The sequence below is a fragment of the Urocitellus parryii genome, chromosome 2, assembly GCF_045843805.1.
Source record: "Urocitellus parryii isolate mUroPar1 chromosome 2, mUroPar1.hap1, whole genome shotgun sequence".
Classification (NCBI taxonomy): Eukaryota; Metazoa; Chordata; class Mammalia; order Rodentia; family Sciuridae; genus Urocitellus; species Urocitellus parryii.
In genome coordinates, this window is record NC_135532.1 from 24,048,292 (window position 1) to 24,063,873 (window position 15,582).

At 40.6% G+C, this 15,582-nt stretch overlaps 1 protein-coding gene across 7 annotated transcripts in view; it reads left to right on the top strand.

Moving 5' to 3' along the window:
* The first annotated feature begins 611 nt into the window (after positions 1-611).
* The window catches only part of Pan3 (poly(A) specific ribonuclease subunit PAN3), a 134,077-nt gene continuing 119,106 nt past the window's right edge, over positions 612-15,582 (top strand). For all 7 annotated transcript variants that reach the window (XR_013343257.1, XM_026388357.2, XM_026388360.2 and 4 more), the window contains exon 1: positions 612-1,191. Coding sequence is in view for 6 of the 7 variants with exons in the window: in XM_026388357.2 (XP_026244142.1) it covers positions 762-1,191 (430 nt within the window). In the remaining variant the exon portion in view is untranslated. The remainder of the gene's footprint in view (positions 1,192-15,582) is intronic.

Here is a 15,582-nt window from a genome sequence, read left to right on the forward strand (position 1 = left end):
GCGCGCCAAGGCTGGGGCCCCATGCCTGAGTGCAGCCTCCCCAAACGGCAGGTTACGTTCTGTCAAATTTATCTTTTCAATTAAAAAACGACACCTGACTATATTAGTAGGAGATATACGGAAAAGGAAGTTATCGGTCTCGTGAGAATTTGAGCACCCAAGAGGCATCCAGGAACGCCGCCGAGGACCGCGCGTCCAACTGCCGCCAGCTCGCGGATGCCCCGGGGGGCCCGGCGCCGGGCCAGGCTTCCCCTCGCGCTCCCGCTACCCACAAGCCACCGCGCCTCCGCGCGCACGCGCAGGAGCGACGGCCGTCTCAGGAAGAGGAAAATGGAATAAACAACTCTGAGGAACCTGAGTGCCAGAAAGCGAGCCCAGGCAGAATTTAAAAATAAACCGGCCCCTTCGCCCGCCTCAGCTGCTCGCCACCGCGGCACCCTCTTCCCCAGCCCGCGCTCTCGAAGTCCCCGTCTGGGTCCGCGCGCCCACCCCGTCGTCCCGCGCGGCCCCTTTAAGAAAAGAGAACGAGAGAGTGAGTGAGAGAGAATCCCAACTCTCCCCCTCCCTTCCCCTCCTTCCTACCCCCTCCTCCCTCCCTCTCCCCTCCCCCCTCTCCCCGGGCGGCTCCGGCTCCCGCAGCGGGACAGACCCACCCGCCCAGGCTTTTATCTGGCACCGGCAGCGTCTTCCTTCCCTCCCCCGTCTATGGTAGCGGCGGCGGCTCCTCGGGCGGCGGCGGAAGACGAGGCTGCGGCGTTGCCATGAACAGTGGCGGCGGCCTCCCGCCCCCCTCGGCCGCCGCCTCCCCTTCCTCCTCCTCGCTGGCGGCGGCAGTGGCGGTGGTGGCCCCGCCGGGGGTCGGGGGTGTCCCCGGCGGGGCGGCGGCGGGAGTGAAGCTGAAGTACTGCCGCTACTACGCCAAGGATAAGACTTGCTTCTACGGGGAGGAGTGTCAGTTCCTGCATGAGGACCCGGCCGCCGGGGCTGCCCCGAGCCTCGGCCTCCATAGCAACAGCGTCCCCCTGGCTCTGGCGGGCGCGCCGGTGGCCGGCTTTCCCCCTGGAGCCGTCCCGGGCGGGGGAGCCGGCCCGCCCCCGGGGCCCAAGAAGCCGGATCTCGGGGGCCCGGGGACCGGAGCTACGGCTGGCGGAGGAGGCAGCGGCGGGGGACTCGATGGAGCGCGGCTGGCAAGTGAGTATATCCGGGCGGCAGGGCCACCTGCACCTCCGGGCGGCGGCGCCGGGAAGGCCTAGGGCCGGACGAGGCCCTGCTGCCGAGGGGAACCGAGCCCGGCCTGCGGTTCCCCCCCTCACCTCTCGGGGCGTCTGCGAGGCCTAGGCCAGGCCTGAGCCCTCCTTCCTCCTTCCTGCTTCCCCTCCCCACTGCCTACGGCGAGCCCGGGAGCCAGGGGAGGCAAGGTTCCTGGGAACGTGGGTGGGTGGACTGGGGTGCTGTGAGTGGGGGCGGGGATGAAGGGGGATGGGCTGTGGCGTGCGAGTGTGAGAAAGGGGGTGTCGTTTCCGGGGGGTGTGGAAAGGGGCTGGGTTTGCAAGCACATGTGTTTTGCTTGCCAGTGCCGAGTGCTGTCTCCCTTGTTGTCGAGGTTCCCTAGAGTGAGTGCGTGTGTGTGTGTGTATACCGGGTAGTGGGAGGGAGGTGTGTGTACCGGGTAGTGGGGAGAGGCTGGTTTAAGGCTTGCTTAAATGGGTCGAAAGGACAGAAAAAGTTCGTAGAAGGCTTGCGGGAGAAGGGTTTTCCAGGCAAGAAATGCTTTCTAAGGATGAAGAGGGAGCGAACAGTAGCCTTTGTCGGGAGTTTAGGAATTTCACGAGACCCGTATTTCAGTAGTTTTCCTGAAAGCTATAATAAGTTAACTGAGCGTTAGTAAGGATCCTGTTTTCCACAACTTTGCATCAAGCAAACTCACGTCCTTGTGCCTTGAGAGACCTCTTTGCACAGCTTTTGCATGTGTGCCATTGCTTGGGTGAAAGAGAAGAGAGGTGCTAATTTTTCTTTTTTTATTTTTTTGTATATTGAGCATTTCTAAGCCAAACGGGAGACCTATATTCTTGGATTCTGAACAGCATTTAGATCTTGAAATAACTTGATGGCAGTTTAACTTGGGCAGCAGAAAAAAATTTCTTTTTTTTTTTTTAAAAAAACTTTTAAGTTAATTTTATATGATATATTCTGTGAGGATTATTTAATAAGCATCTTTCATGATTTTAAAGATCATGTCTCTCCATATGATGGATTTGACTTTAATGAAGGTGTATTTGGTGAGATTGATAGGCTAAAAAATTTGTAACTTCAGATATCTTATGAAATGGCTACTTTATTGCTGGAATTTTAATCACTTTTGAGCAGCAACTTTGCATTTTCAAGGTAAAATTTTCCTGGACGACTGAGTTGTGGTTGAGATTATGAGAAATGTTTGATAAGCATTGAAACTGAACAGTATCTGTCCACAGAAAGATGCACTTTAAAAAAATGCTGGTGATATTTCTGGGGTTTTCTTATTACCACATAAAAGACATAAAAGATCAGATAGGATATAAACAGGTGAAGATAGGAGCTGAAGGTATATTCGGTGACCATTTCGTATCTTAGAAAAGGAAGTTAATTGAGTTAATATAGGGTCTTGAGGATAGACAGTTAATGGGAAAAAGGCATTTTAAAATTAATACTTAGTCATTTAACAGTTATCTGATTAAATACCTGGTTTATATATTTGGATTCTGTGGCATTTAACTTGATTGGTTGATGCTCCTCTTTTCTGTGTTAGGTTTCTTGGTATCTCAATAATACCTAGGTTGTAACTTCTGGATGAGATAAAATTGCTTCTTATCAGTGAATGGCAAGTAAAGTTAGTGGCCATTTTGAATTTTTCACTTGTTCACTTTATAGTGTACTTGCTACCATTTACTGTATTCTCACACTATATTTTTTGAGGTAGGCTTCACTTACGAGGCAATTAACATAGACAACACATTCTAACAAGCAGTGCTATTAGGAGAGTAAAATTCTTTTAGTTGCTGATCTGATCTTATAGCACCACTAAGACAAGTCGATATTTTCAGTATTTCTTCAGCTGAGTGGTCATAGCAGATCTGCTCTAATAAGCTGGATGTGCTTGCAGAAATGTTTTGTTTGGTCTCCTGGCTCTCTTGTATGTTCAGGTATGTGTGTTTTGGCTTTGAGGTACCTGTATAAAATAGTGTCTTGGGCCATTTTGTGTTGCTGTAAGAGACTATCATAGAATGGGTAATTTATAAAGAAAAGGAACTTATTTTTCACTGTTCTGGAATCCAATATGAAGATGCTGGCATCTGGTGAAGGCCACCAGGCTGCATAATTTTATGGCAAAAAGGGCAAGAGTGTGCCGAAACTTGTTTTTGTAACAGTTCTATTCCTGATAACTAATCCAGTTCCTCAGTAACAACATTAATTCATTCATGAGACCAGAGCGCTTGTCACCTAACCATGTCTTATTGGAGCCCACCTTCCAACACATGAACTTTAAGTGACACATTCAAACCATAGAATTCTGCCCCTGATCTCCTACAGGTTCACATCCTTCCACTGCACAGTGCATTCATTTCATGTCAATAGTCCCCAACGTCTTAACTCATTCTAGCATCAACTTAAAAGTTCCAAGTCTGGAGTCTTATCTAAATCAGATATAGGTGACACTCAGTGCATGAATTCTGAGGTGAATTCTTCTCCAGCCCTAAACCTGTGAAATTAACAAATTATGTACTTAGAAAACAGTGGTAGGACAACATAGGATAGACACTCTCATTTCAAAAGGGAGAAATAGGCAAGAAGAAAGTGGTATCTGGTTGCAAGTAAGTCCATAACCTAACAAGGAAAACAACATTAAATCTTTTTCTTTTTGGTACCAAGGATTGAATCCAGGGGTGCTTAATCCTCATCCCTTTTTATATTTCATTTTGAGATAAGGTCTTGCTAAGTTACTTAGGGTCTCGCCAAATTGATGACGCTGGCTTTGAACTTGTCATCTTTTGCTTCAGCCTCCTGAGCTGTTGAGATTATGGGTGTGTACTGCCACTCCCGACAACATTAAGTCTTAAAACTGGAGAATAATCTCTTTTGACTCCATCTTGGAATGGGGATTGAGCTTTCAAGAAGCCCCACCCCCATGGCTTTGCTGTACTCAGTCATTCTAGTAGTTTTCCTCAGTTGGAGTCTCTTGCCTGCCAGTGTCTCAGTTGCATGCTGGTGGCCTTATGGTTTTGTGATTTTGGGGCTGCTTCACTAGGTGTTGTCCTAGTGGTGGTTGCTGATGGCTCTGACTCCACCCAAGACTCTGTCAGGGCCCCCAGGCTGTTAGGAACATCCTTTCTAGGGGAGACCACCATGTCTCCACTCCTCTTGCACTCTGTGTCCTTATATACACATAGTACTACATAGATACCACCAAGGTTTACAGCCTATACATTCTGGAGAGATGAGCTGCACCTGGGCTTGCTTGAGCAGGAACTACTGGGAGCTGGGAGTAGAGTCTTGAGGTGACTCAGGTTAGCAAGCCTATGGAGGGTGCTGCACTGGCCAGGTTCCCTAAACCATTCTGCCTTAGAGCTCTGGGCCTTTGATGAGAGAGGAAGCTCCAGAGATCTTTGAAATGCTTTTGGGATCTGTTGTAGTTTTCTCACTCCTCTGACTAAAAGATTTGACCAGACAATTGTAAAGGAGGAAAAGTTTATTTCAGGGCATACAGTTTCAGACATCTTGGTCCATACGCAGCCAGCTCCTCGTGGCTGGAGGTGAGATAGAACATCTTGGTGAAAGGAAGCAGCTCACATCATGATCAGGAAGCAGAGAGAGACTCTACTCTCAGATGCAAATAAATACCACAAAGGCATGTTCCCAGGGACCCACTTCCTTTAGCCATAGCCTACCTGCCCTCAGTTACCACCCATGAGGAGATTAATTCACTGATTGGGTTAAGACTCTCATAACCCTAAAATTTCTCCTCTAAACCATCTTGCATTGTCTCACACATGGTTTTTGGGGGACACTTAATATGTAAACCATAATAGGGTCATTCTGTCGTCATCTTTGTAACCCCTTCTCTTTATCTGTACTAATCTTTGCAAAGGGTAGCTTGGCCACATTCTTCGTTTGTATTCCTAAATGTCTCTTTAGATTCTTTAACTTGATTAGGCTATGAATTTTCTAAATCTTGTTCTGTTTCTCTTTTAATTATAATTCTATCTTTATGTAATTTCTTTTCTCTTGTATTTTACTGTGTATAGTTAAAAGTAGTCATGTAGCTATTTCAATATTTTGTTGATATCCTAGTTCATTGTTCTAAAACTGCTTCCATAAAGATCTCAGGCATGGACACAGTTCAGCCAAATTCTTTGTGAATTTGGAGGACCTGAATTTGTAACTGGAGGGCCTCTCGTCCAGTTTTCAATACTGTGTTCTTCATTTCTAGCCCAGATCTCATCAGATTTGCCTTTGCTATCTATATTTCCATGAGCATTCTTAGCATAACTTCTTAAATAACTTTTAAGAAGTCTCAGAGTTTTCCTACAGCTAATTTCTTTTGAGCCCTCACCAAAATTGGCCCTAACGTTCTGTTCACAGTAGTACAGGCTACTTCCAGAATTCATTTCAAATCTATTCCAGCCTCTCTCTACCCATTATCCAGTTCCAGAGCTGCTTCCACATTTTCAGGTAGTTGTTATAGCAACAGCTCCACTTTCCTTGCCAGTTTTCTTAGTATGTTTTGTGTTACTATAACCGAATACCACAGACTCAAGTAATTTATAAAGACAATTTATTTTTCACTATTCTTGAGGCTGGGATGCCCAGGTACTAGCATTGATGAAGTCCTTGTGTGTGTCATCCCATGGCAGAAAGTGGAAGGGCAAGAGAGCAGGCTGACTGAACTCATTGTTGTAACAAATCCACTCTTGAAATAACCAGCCCACTCCCAAGATGAGGACATTAATCTGTTTATGAGGGAACAGCCCACTTGACCTAATCATCTCTTACTAGGCTCTACTTTCCAATACTGTTACATTGCAGAATAAGTTTCCAATATGTGAACTGTAGGGGTCATAATAAAACCAGAGCACACACCTAGATAAATTCTTAGGATTTTCATAAGACAACATGTACCATATAAGTAGCAATGAGATCAAGAAATGGAACTTAATCAGTATCCCTCAAAGTTCTGTTCTTTGTCCTCTCACTACCCTTTCCCAAAGGTAACTACTATACCAATTTTTAGCATTACAGACTAATTTTGTACTTTTTGAACTTTCTGTCAGTGGAATAATATAGTATGTAGTCATAAGTGAGCTGCTTTCAACAAATGCTTGTTGGATACGTTCATGTTGTTTTGTAGGAACAGCCTCTTTAATCTCCTTTCTGAACAGAGTTACATTGTATGAATGAATGTACCACATTTTATTTTCTTATTTTATTGTTGGTGAGCATTTAGATTGTTTACAGTTTTTGTCTATTAGGAATTTTCTTACATGAATTTTGGTGAGCAAGTCTACACATTTCTTTGGATTACTTATTAGTGGAATATTTCTGGGCCTTAATAGGATTCATGTGCCTAATAGGGTTCAGCACTATTAAATGATGTCAAGTAACTTTTCTCAAATGATTATACCACATTTACACTCATTCTAGAAGTTGATGATTTTCACTTGCTTCCCTTTCTCCCTCAAACTTGGCATTCTCTGTCTTATAATTGTAACCATTGTGATGGCTAAAATTTGTAAAATTGTGTTTTTAATTTCCTTGTATGTTGATTTTTAACTGGGTTAATTGATAAAAACTTTAATAGAGAAATACAGATTTCTGGTTTACCAAAAGGTCAACTATTATTTGTATTGGAATTAGGAATGTTAGTGGGATAAGACTCTTCACTCTACTCAAACTGGGTAACTTGTTAATATCTAGGCTTTTAAGTTTTTGAAGATTGCCTTAGTACTTCACATTTGCAGAATTGTTTTGTTAGTATTTCACATAGATTTAAACTAAATTTCTGGAAGTGAGAAAATTTTATTATTAACTGTGCAAGCATTGGAAAATGGAACCACAAAGACTTTTTCATAGTACACTTAGTTGCAATCATGTTTCAGCCTTGTAAGAGAACTATACTTTTGTACTTTTTGAACTTTCTGTCTTTATTTGTTACTTACTTTTTATGTATGTGGTATATTACATTTTCTAACTCTAGCTTTTCTGTTGACCTGGCAATATTCTGGCATTCAGGATTGTTGTTTATGAAATAATAGTTGATTTAAAAAATTAAGGCATTTACTTTAATTTTTGACATTTCATATTCTGTTGTACTTGAGAGTTTTCTGAGGCTGAAATATGAATTGTGTTCAACTGACTTGTTCTTTTGTTTTGTTGTTGTTTTGCTTTCTTTTGAGATAGGGTTTTGCTATATTGCCCAGGCTGGTCTCAAACTTACTACCCTCCAGCTTTAGCCTCTTGTGAGGCTGGAGTTATAGGTGTGCAAAATTTTGCCTGGCTTGAATTGTTGATTCTTGACATTTTATTGATGAAATTTTAATATTTTCAACTTGCTAGATTTTCACAATAACTTTAATATTAAAGTTTTTAGTAGCCAAAATATCTGTTATGTCAGTACTTATGTTTTGGAAACATTATTTGAAAACCAATAAATTAATTTTACCAAAATATGGTTCTTTTACAGCTCTAATTTGGTTAGTAGTGGAAGCTTTGGAAAAAGACATATCTCAGATGGAATACTCTAAAGTTTCAGATTTCTCATTTTAAAAATGGAATTTGGACTGACTTATTCTAAAAGGGAACTCACATCCCCCATGTCGTCCCCCAAGTCCTGGATCCTCCTCATGTTTGATGCCCTCTCAGCTCTGAAGTAGCCAGAATGAGCTGTCGCCCCTTCTCCTTACAGCAATAAGGAGTTCCTAAAATTGGAGGGGGGAATGAAGCCAGAAATAAATAGACAGTGTGATAGGTAAAGCAAGTCAGGTTGGATCTAGGAGGCCAATTTTGAGTGAGTCTGGGAAGTTGAAGACTGTCCCCTGAGGGTGATGTTTACTCTACCAAGATGTAAAGCCTGCCCAGATAGACTCTCAACTGAGGGAACCATGATTAGTTCCCAAGTTTCCAGACAAAGGGGGGAATGAAAAACCACCTTAAAGCAAAGCCTGTCCAAGGAAGGGGGTGTGATCCTTGTCCTTGGAAAGACCCACAGAGCATTCCTAGGCACATACCCACCCTGCTGAGTTGATTATCTACAAATAACAGGAGAGATCTGGGGAGCCAGGTGTCCCTGACTCAGTCAGGCTAGGTGAGGACCCATAGCAACTCCCTAGCAACCACCAATCAGCATGAGACAGGGAAAATACCTGGGATGCCAGAAGACCTTCCCAGTAGTTTATGGTGGTTGATAACATGTTGGGAAACCATGTAGTTCAGCACGTACTTCCCTCGTGGCTTAAACCAATCAGTTCAAATGAATCCCCCTCTTTTACCAACCAATTACCCTTACCCAACTTGTTCCTGTCAGTGAATGTGCTAATCAATGTTAAGAATTGTTGTTTGATTTTCCCGTGGTGTGTGATGATTTGCTAAGAGATGCTATGATGTATGTGAAGTTCCTGCCTTCCCCAAAGAGTGTATAAAACTGCTGCAAACCCTGGGCTCGGGGCTTCTCAGCGTCACCAGTTGCTGTGTGCGTGGAGGACCAAACTAGCTCTCAATAAACACCTCTTTGCTGCTTAAAAAAAAATGGAGATTGGGGCTGCAGGTGTAGCTCAGTTGTAGGATGCGTTTTTAGCATGTATGAGGCCCTTGGGTTCAATTCCCAGAATCCCTCACCCCCAAGTGGAAATAATAATTGTACCTACTTCAGAGTTGCTGTGAGATTTCATGAGATGCCATTAGGCATTGCCTGGTACATAGTGAGTCTCAGTCCAAGTTGCTACTGTTATTGAATATTGTTAATAATAAATCTGTGTTTAACCTCTGTATTTCCTTTCTTTCTCAAACTTATGAGAGCAAATGTTAAAGAACAGTAAAATAAGATATAGGTTATTAAGTTGTGGTCGTCTATACAAGTGGAAGAGAGCAGTGCCATGCAAAACTTGAAGTCCATATTATACTAACTTTGAAACAACGTGTGGCAAAACTGGCTTTAAGCCAGGACTAACCTTTTCATTCCACACATCTGTATCAACTTGTGAGAAGTTAAGTATTGAGAATTTTCCATTAGCATAGTTGGTCTAGGTGTAAACAGTTTTATTTTATAATACACAAAGTATATAACAAAGATTTTATAATACCATCTATTTCACTTATTAATGTGCTTATAGAGTGATAAATTCTAATCTAGGTGAAAGGAAGAGAATAGTGAACAAAATGAATTCTGCCCTAATTGATCTTGTGGGGAACATACATGTATAAGATAATAATAGGTCTTAATAGGTTTTATGAGGAAAACTCAAGGAGGGAATATAAGTCCAGGTGAAGTCCAGGTAATGTATTTCTCTTCATGAAAGTACATTTGAAGTGACTCTTTTATAAGATAAATGATTGCCAAAAGCAAACCAAAACACCTTTTTTTTTTGGGCGGGGCAGGGAAGAGGAGGTTACCAGGAATTGAACTCAGGAGCATTTAACCACTGTGCCACATCCTCAGCTCTATTTTGTATTTTATTTAGAGACAGGGTCTCACTGAGTTGCTTAGTGCCTTGCTGTTGCTGAGGCTGGCTTTGAACTTGAGATATTCTTGCCTCATCAGCCTTCCGAGCTGCTGGGATTACAGGCATGTGCTACCACCTAGCCAGGCCCAAAATATCTTTCTTAGTTCGTAGAATGGAAGTCCCTGTTCAAGGTGCTGGGAAATTGAGTTCTTGGTGAGGGCTCTCTTGGCTTGCAGAGCTACATCTTATCTTTACGTGGCCTTTCATGTTGTGCTCACAGAGCAGGGTGCTTATGTTTCCTGCTTCCTCTTCTGATAAGGGCACCAGGCTTCTTGGATTAGGTTCCCACCCTTATGACTTCATTTAACTTTTATTATCTCCTGAAGATCTTATCTCCAAATACAGTCACATTGGTGGTTAGAGATTCATGTAGGAATTTTGGGGAAACAGAATTCAGTCTGGACACACATGAGTTTTGTAGCATTTCTCACATATGTTTTTCCATGTTAGCATACTTTATATTCTGTTTGTAGTTTAATGATCCACATTAGAATATGATAAAATATTTGATGAGCTGTTACTTTATATTGACAAATTAATACATCTAGTATTTGTGTATCCTTTTAGCATATAGGAATTAGTATTGGACTAATTGGTGTGTATGTTAGTTACTATTTAGGTATTAGGCAAAATAAAATAGATTAAAGCATCTTTCCTTCGAAGACATTACATTTAGTGAGTATGGCAGACACTATAAACATAACTCCATTAATTTTATAGTATATTGGAAGATGATGTCCTGTGAAAAAGGAAATAGGATAGAGTAAGAGGCAATGAGGATGTAGAAGTAAGGTTGAGTTGGTACATTAATAAATAGTGAGATCAGGATGAGCTTCATTGATGGAACTATTTGAATGTAAACTGGAAGGAAGAGAGCTAAGCTAGTTAAGAGGAAAAAGATTATCTTAGGCAGAGGGAATAGCTGGAGCAATGATATTAGAGGTGGGGAATACCTGGCGCATTTAGAAGGTTAGAGACAATTTGATGTGGAATGAAGAAGGGGGAAGAGTTAAGACTTCTGCTTTTATTTTCAGTCAAAGGAAGTGATCTGATCTGACTTAGGTTTTTTAATCTGTTTTTTTTGGTATCAGGGATTGAGCCCAGGGGCACTTAACCACCAAGTCACATCCCCAGCTCCTCCACCCTGCCCCTTGTAATATTTATTTTATTTAGAGACAGGTTCTCACTAAGTTGCTTAGGGCCTCGCTCTGTTGCTGAGGCTGGCTTAGAACTTGGAATCCCTCTGTCTCAGCCTCCTCAGCTGCTGAGATTATTGGTATGTGCCTCTGCACCCAGCCTTACTTAGATTTTAAAAGGGTTCTTTGGTGAGAGAGGGCAGGAGAGAATTTAGAAAATTGTTTGCAGTAGTCTAGCTTAGCAGGAGATAGCAGTGTAAGTACTAAAACTAGTCAGATTCTGGATACTTTTACAGATAGAACCAATCAGTGTAACTTCATGTTGGATATAGATCATCAGAAGAGTTTATTGGGTTTCAAGGAAGTGGAAGGATGGATAGAGTTAGCATCACCTGAGATGGGAAAAGCTACAGAAAGAGCAGACATGGGAGAGAAGATCAGGAGTGTAGTTTTGAACAGGTTACTTTTTTCTTTCTTTCTTTTTTTTTTTTTTTTTTTGGTACTGGGAATTGAACCTAGGGTGCTTTAGTGCTGAGCTATATCCCTGGCTCTTTTTATTTGTTTTTATTTTTGATACAGAATCTTAGAGCCTTGCTAAATAGTGAGGTTGGTCTAAAACTTGCAGTGTTGTTGACCTTAGCCTCCAAAGTCACTGGAATTAAAGGGGTGTGTCACTGTGCCCAGCTTGAACAGGTTACTTTTGAGATATATTAGACATTCAAATGGAGATTTTGAGGCATTTGGAGTTCTTGAGGAATTTAGCAAATAAAAGATAGAAACTCAAGTCAGTGTTTGCATGGTGTTTTAGTCAGCTTTTTTTTGCTGCTGTGACCAAAAGACCTGACAAGAACAATTAAGAAGGAAAAGTTTATTTTGGGGCTCAGGGTTTCAGGAGTCACAGTCCTCCATTCCTCTGGGCTGGAGGTAAGGCACTTCATGGTGGAAGGGTGTGGTAGAGGAAAGCAGGCCAGGACAGGACATGGCATGATCAAAAAGCAGAGAGAGCTGGGGTTGTGGCTTAGCGGTAGAGCGCCTGCCTTGCATGTGTGAGACCCTGGGTTCAATCCTCAGCACCACATAAAAATAAATAAACAAAATAAAGATATTGTGCCCATGTATAACTAAAAAAAAAAAAAAAAAAAAAAAAAGAAGCAGCGGAGAGAGAGCTCCACTCAACAAGGACAAAAATAAGTCTTAAAGGGACACCCCCAGGTCCCACCTCCTTTCGCTATACCCTACCTGCCTACAGTTACCACTCAGTTGATCCCTATCAGGGACTTAGTGCACTGATTAGGTTAGATCTCTTATAACCCTAACATTTCATTTCTAAGCTTTCTTGCATTGTCTCATAAATGAGCCTCATATCTGAACCAATAACACATGGCATTTAAAGCCATCGAACTGGGTGAGGTTATAAAAAAATATGATCTATTAAAACTTTGGAAATACAAATGTTTATTGATCAACCAGTAAGCCCCTTTTTTTCCTCCCTCATTGAAGAAAGACTAGGTAAATAACATTTGGGTTCTTCTTGTATGCCAGGCATAAAATATGTAACTATTCCTATCATTTAATACTTATAACTATTACTGTCACTTAAAGGCTAAGTAATTTCTCAAAGTCATATTGGTATTGAGGATTTAAATTGTTTTACTTCAAAGTCTATGCTGTTTCTAATGTATTGAGAATAGAAGGTAAACATTCCTTGTTCTAATACAGCATATCCTACTAGAATTATCTGAGGTGTTTATCCAGTCTTTGCTAGATTATTCAAGTTAGCCACTATTGTAACAGTAAGGTCACTGAGGAGCTAAAGATAAATGCCCCATTTAAAAAGATGATGACCCTTTACAAATCTTTGGTTATTTACAGAAGAAATAAAATGACCAATAAACATCACACTAGCATTTCATTTCATTAATGAAATATTGAGGTAATTGGCTTATAAAGAAAAAAGGTTTATTTTGGCTTATACTTTTGGAGGTTCCAGTCAGTGATTCATGGTCTCTGGGCCTGTGGAAAGTCAGCATACTGTGATGGCAGTGCTTGACAGAGCAAGACGGCTTACATCAAGAGTTAGGAAGCAAAGGTGAAAGAGGAAGACACAAGAGTTTCAGTCAAAGTTCTCTTTCTTTTCCCAAAGACGTCCTAATAGGCCCTATTACCACCTTAAGGTCCACACCACCCTGGGGACTAAGACTTTTAACACTTGGGCCTTTAGAGAATAGTCAACATTGAACTATAGCAGGTGTATAAAAGTTGAAATTAGATTAAAACAAGCATTTTTTTTTCACATCTCAAGTGGATAAGAGTAAAAAGATTACTGCTACTTAGTGATTTGTGGGTATAAGGGAAAAAGGCACTGAAGGTTGAACCTATGCTGCATATGCTAAACTTGTGTTCTATCACTGAGCCCCAGCCTAATACATTCTTCATATGAATTTATGCTGCTCTGACCTCTATAGAGGTTATAATTCATTAAAACTTAAAGTATTCACATCCATTAACATAATTTCATGTTTAAACTTATCCTAGAGAAATACAATATATACATACAAGTTTTTTTATTGCAGCTGATCTGAGGTAATGAAAAGTTGAGAACAGTGAAATTCCTCTTAACAGTCATCTCATCTATATAGTAGGTTACCATACAGCAGTTAGAATAAGTTATAGCTTTCTGTTCTGATAATAAAAAATACTTAAGATATAATGCTAAATGGAAGGTGGGGGGAGGAGTTACAAAATAGTATGCAAAATATGCTGTTTTAAAAGATGTATAAGATGAACATATGAATTTGTTGGGATGAACCTAACTACATATATAACTATAAAGTTTTAATAAAACAATGAATAAAAGATACATAAGAAGACCTAAAGAAATGCATACTGAGTTGTTAATTGTGTTGGTTATGGGAGACTTTCATTTTATATTTCTAAATTGTTTTTATTTTTAAATTAAGTCTTTAATAATCAGGAGGGAAAAATGAAACAAACAAAAAAGGCCAGTGGTTAGTTTACTATAGGATCTAGCAAAAGAATTGGGAATGCATGCACTTTGCTGTACAGTTTCTCCATAATTCACTATTAACCTTTTCCTCAGTTTTCTGTGAACCATGGGTTTGGATGATCTTAAGCTGATACTTACATGACAAGTAAGCTGGTTTTAAAAATAAAATTTTCTCTCTCCAGTATTAACTTCCAAGCTGCTTTTCTGAGAAAACAAGAACAATGGAAAACTTTTCAAAACATTTCTTTCTTTATTGGCAGCTTTTGATTGTGTAGGAAAAAATTAATATAGCAGTAATCTTGGGATATATTCCAAACTAAAGCTGTCTTTTATTGGAAGACTTTTTTTTTTAAAGGAAATATTCAAATTTTTAAATATTTAAATTTAAAACTGCTAAATAGTTTTACACAGGAGCCCAATTTGTTTGTTGTCAAGTTTATGGCAGATTCATCTTACAAGGCCTATAGTGTTCATTATTATTAGAACCAGCTGTTTTGCCAGAAATCTTGCTGCACTGTAGTTCCTTTCTGATTGAAAAGACCAAATAATGATGGATATCTTAATTTTTTTTTTTTTTAAAGCTGAAAACCATGTACTGCATATACTCCAGTGGAACAGTGGGGTTTCAGTTGATTAGGATTTTTCTTTTCTTTTTAAATTCTTACTAGAGGTATTGCTGTGGCTATCTTGGTGAAAAGGTGTGACAACTTCCATAAGGGTCAGTTTGCCAGAAAGACTGCAGTTTTTAAAATTTCTACTTTTCCTCTCTGTAGGTCTGCTAATTTATGCAGATGATTGACTCTGCATTGTCCATGGTTTTGTTCTCTAGTTACCTATGTGGCAAGAGAATAGGCTATATTATGGAGAGTGGTGCCAGATGATAGATTATGGCCACAATGTGAAGGCTTTTCTAGGCAAAGTAATAAGTGCTTTGATTAAAATATGTTTTAAAAAGATAAACTGTAGTGGCTTTAAAAATTTAGTTTTTTTGTTTTTTGCCATCTAAGGATGGAGATGGGAAAACCATTTGGAGCTATCTTTAAAACAGTTGAAGAGAGAAATGTGAAGGACTTGGTTAAGGGCAGTGGAAATTAATTATTGGAAGCACATTTGAGAGATCTGGTGATGTAACTACTTGATGGGGGTGGGGGATTGCTGAGGGAGAGAACGAAGTAAATATAATTGTGAGTTTTTAGGTTAGAAGTATGAGTCACAGGGGCTGGGGATATAGCTCAGTCGGTAGAGTGCTTGCTTTGCATGCACAAAGCCCTGGGTTCAATCCCCAGCACCACCACCACCAAAAAAAAAAAAAAAAAAAACAAAAAAAACACGTCACATATCTAGTTAGGGACGTTTAGTAATAGGCATTTGGAAATGTGAGTCAGGAGTTTAGAAACAACTAAGAGGAATGTTCTGTGGTGGTTTCTGAAGCCTTTGAGGTAAGACTGTTAAGATTTCAAATCTCTTCTCTGACACTTCACTACAATGAGTGATAATCATGCGTATCTGAAAGGTCTGTTAAGGTCATGCATATAAAACTACCTATAAATGGTTGTGGGTATGATTTTACCTATGTATTTTCTTTTCCTGTGTATTTGTCTAATCTATCTGACATACCCAGGAACAAATGTTTCAAAGCAGGAGGATGAGAGTTTAAGAGGGAAAGATTGGTCTAGTCAGATTTTGATTA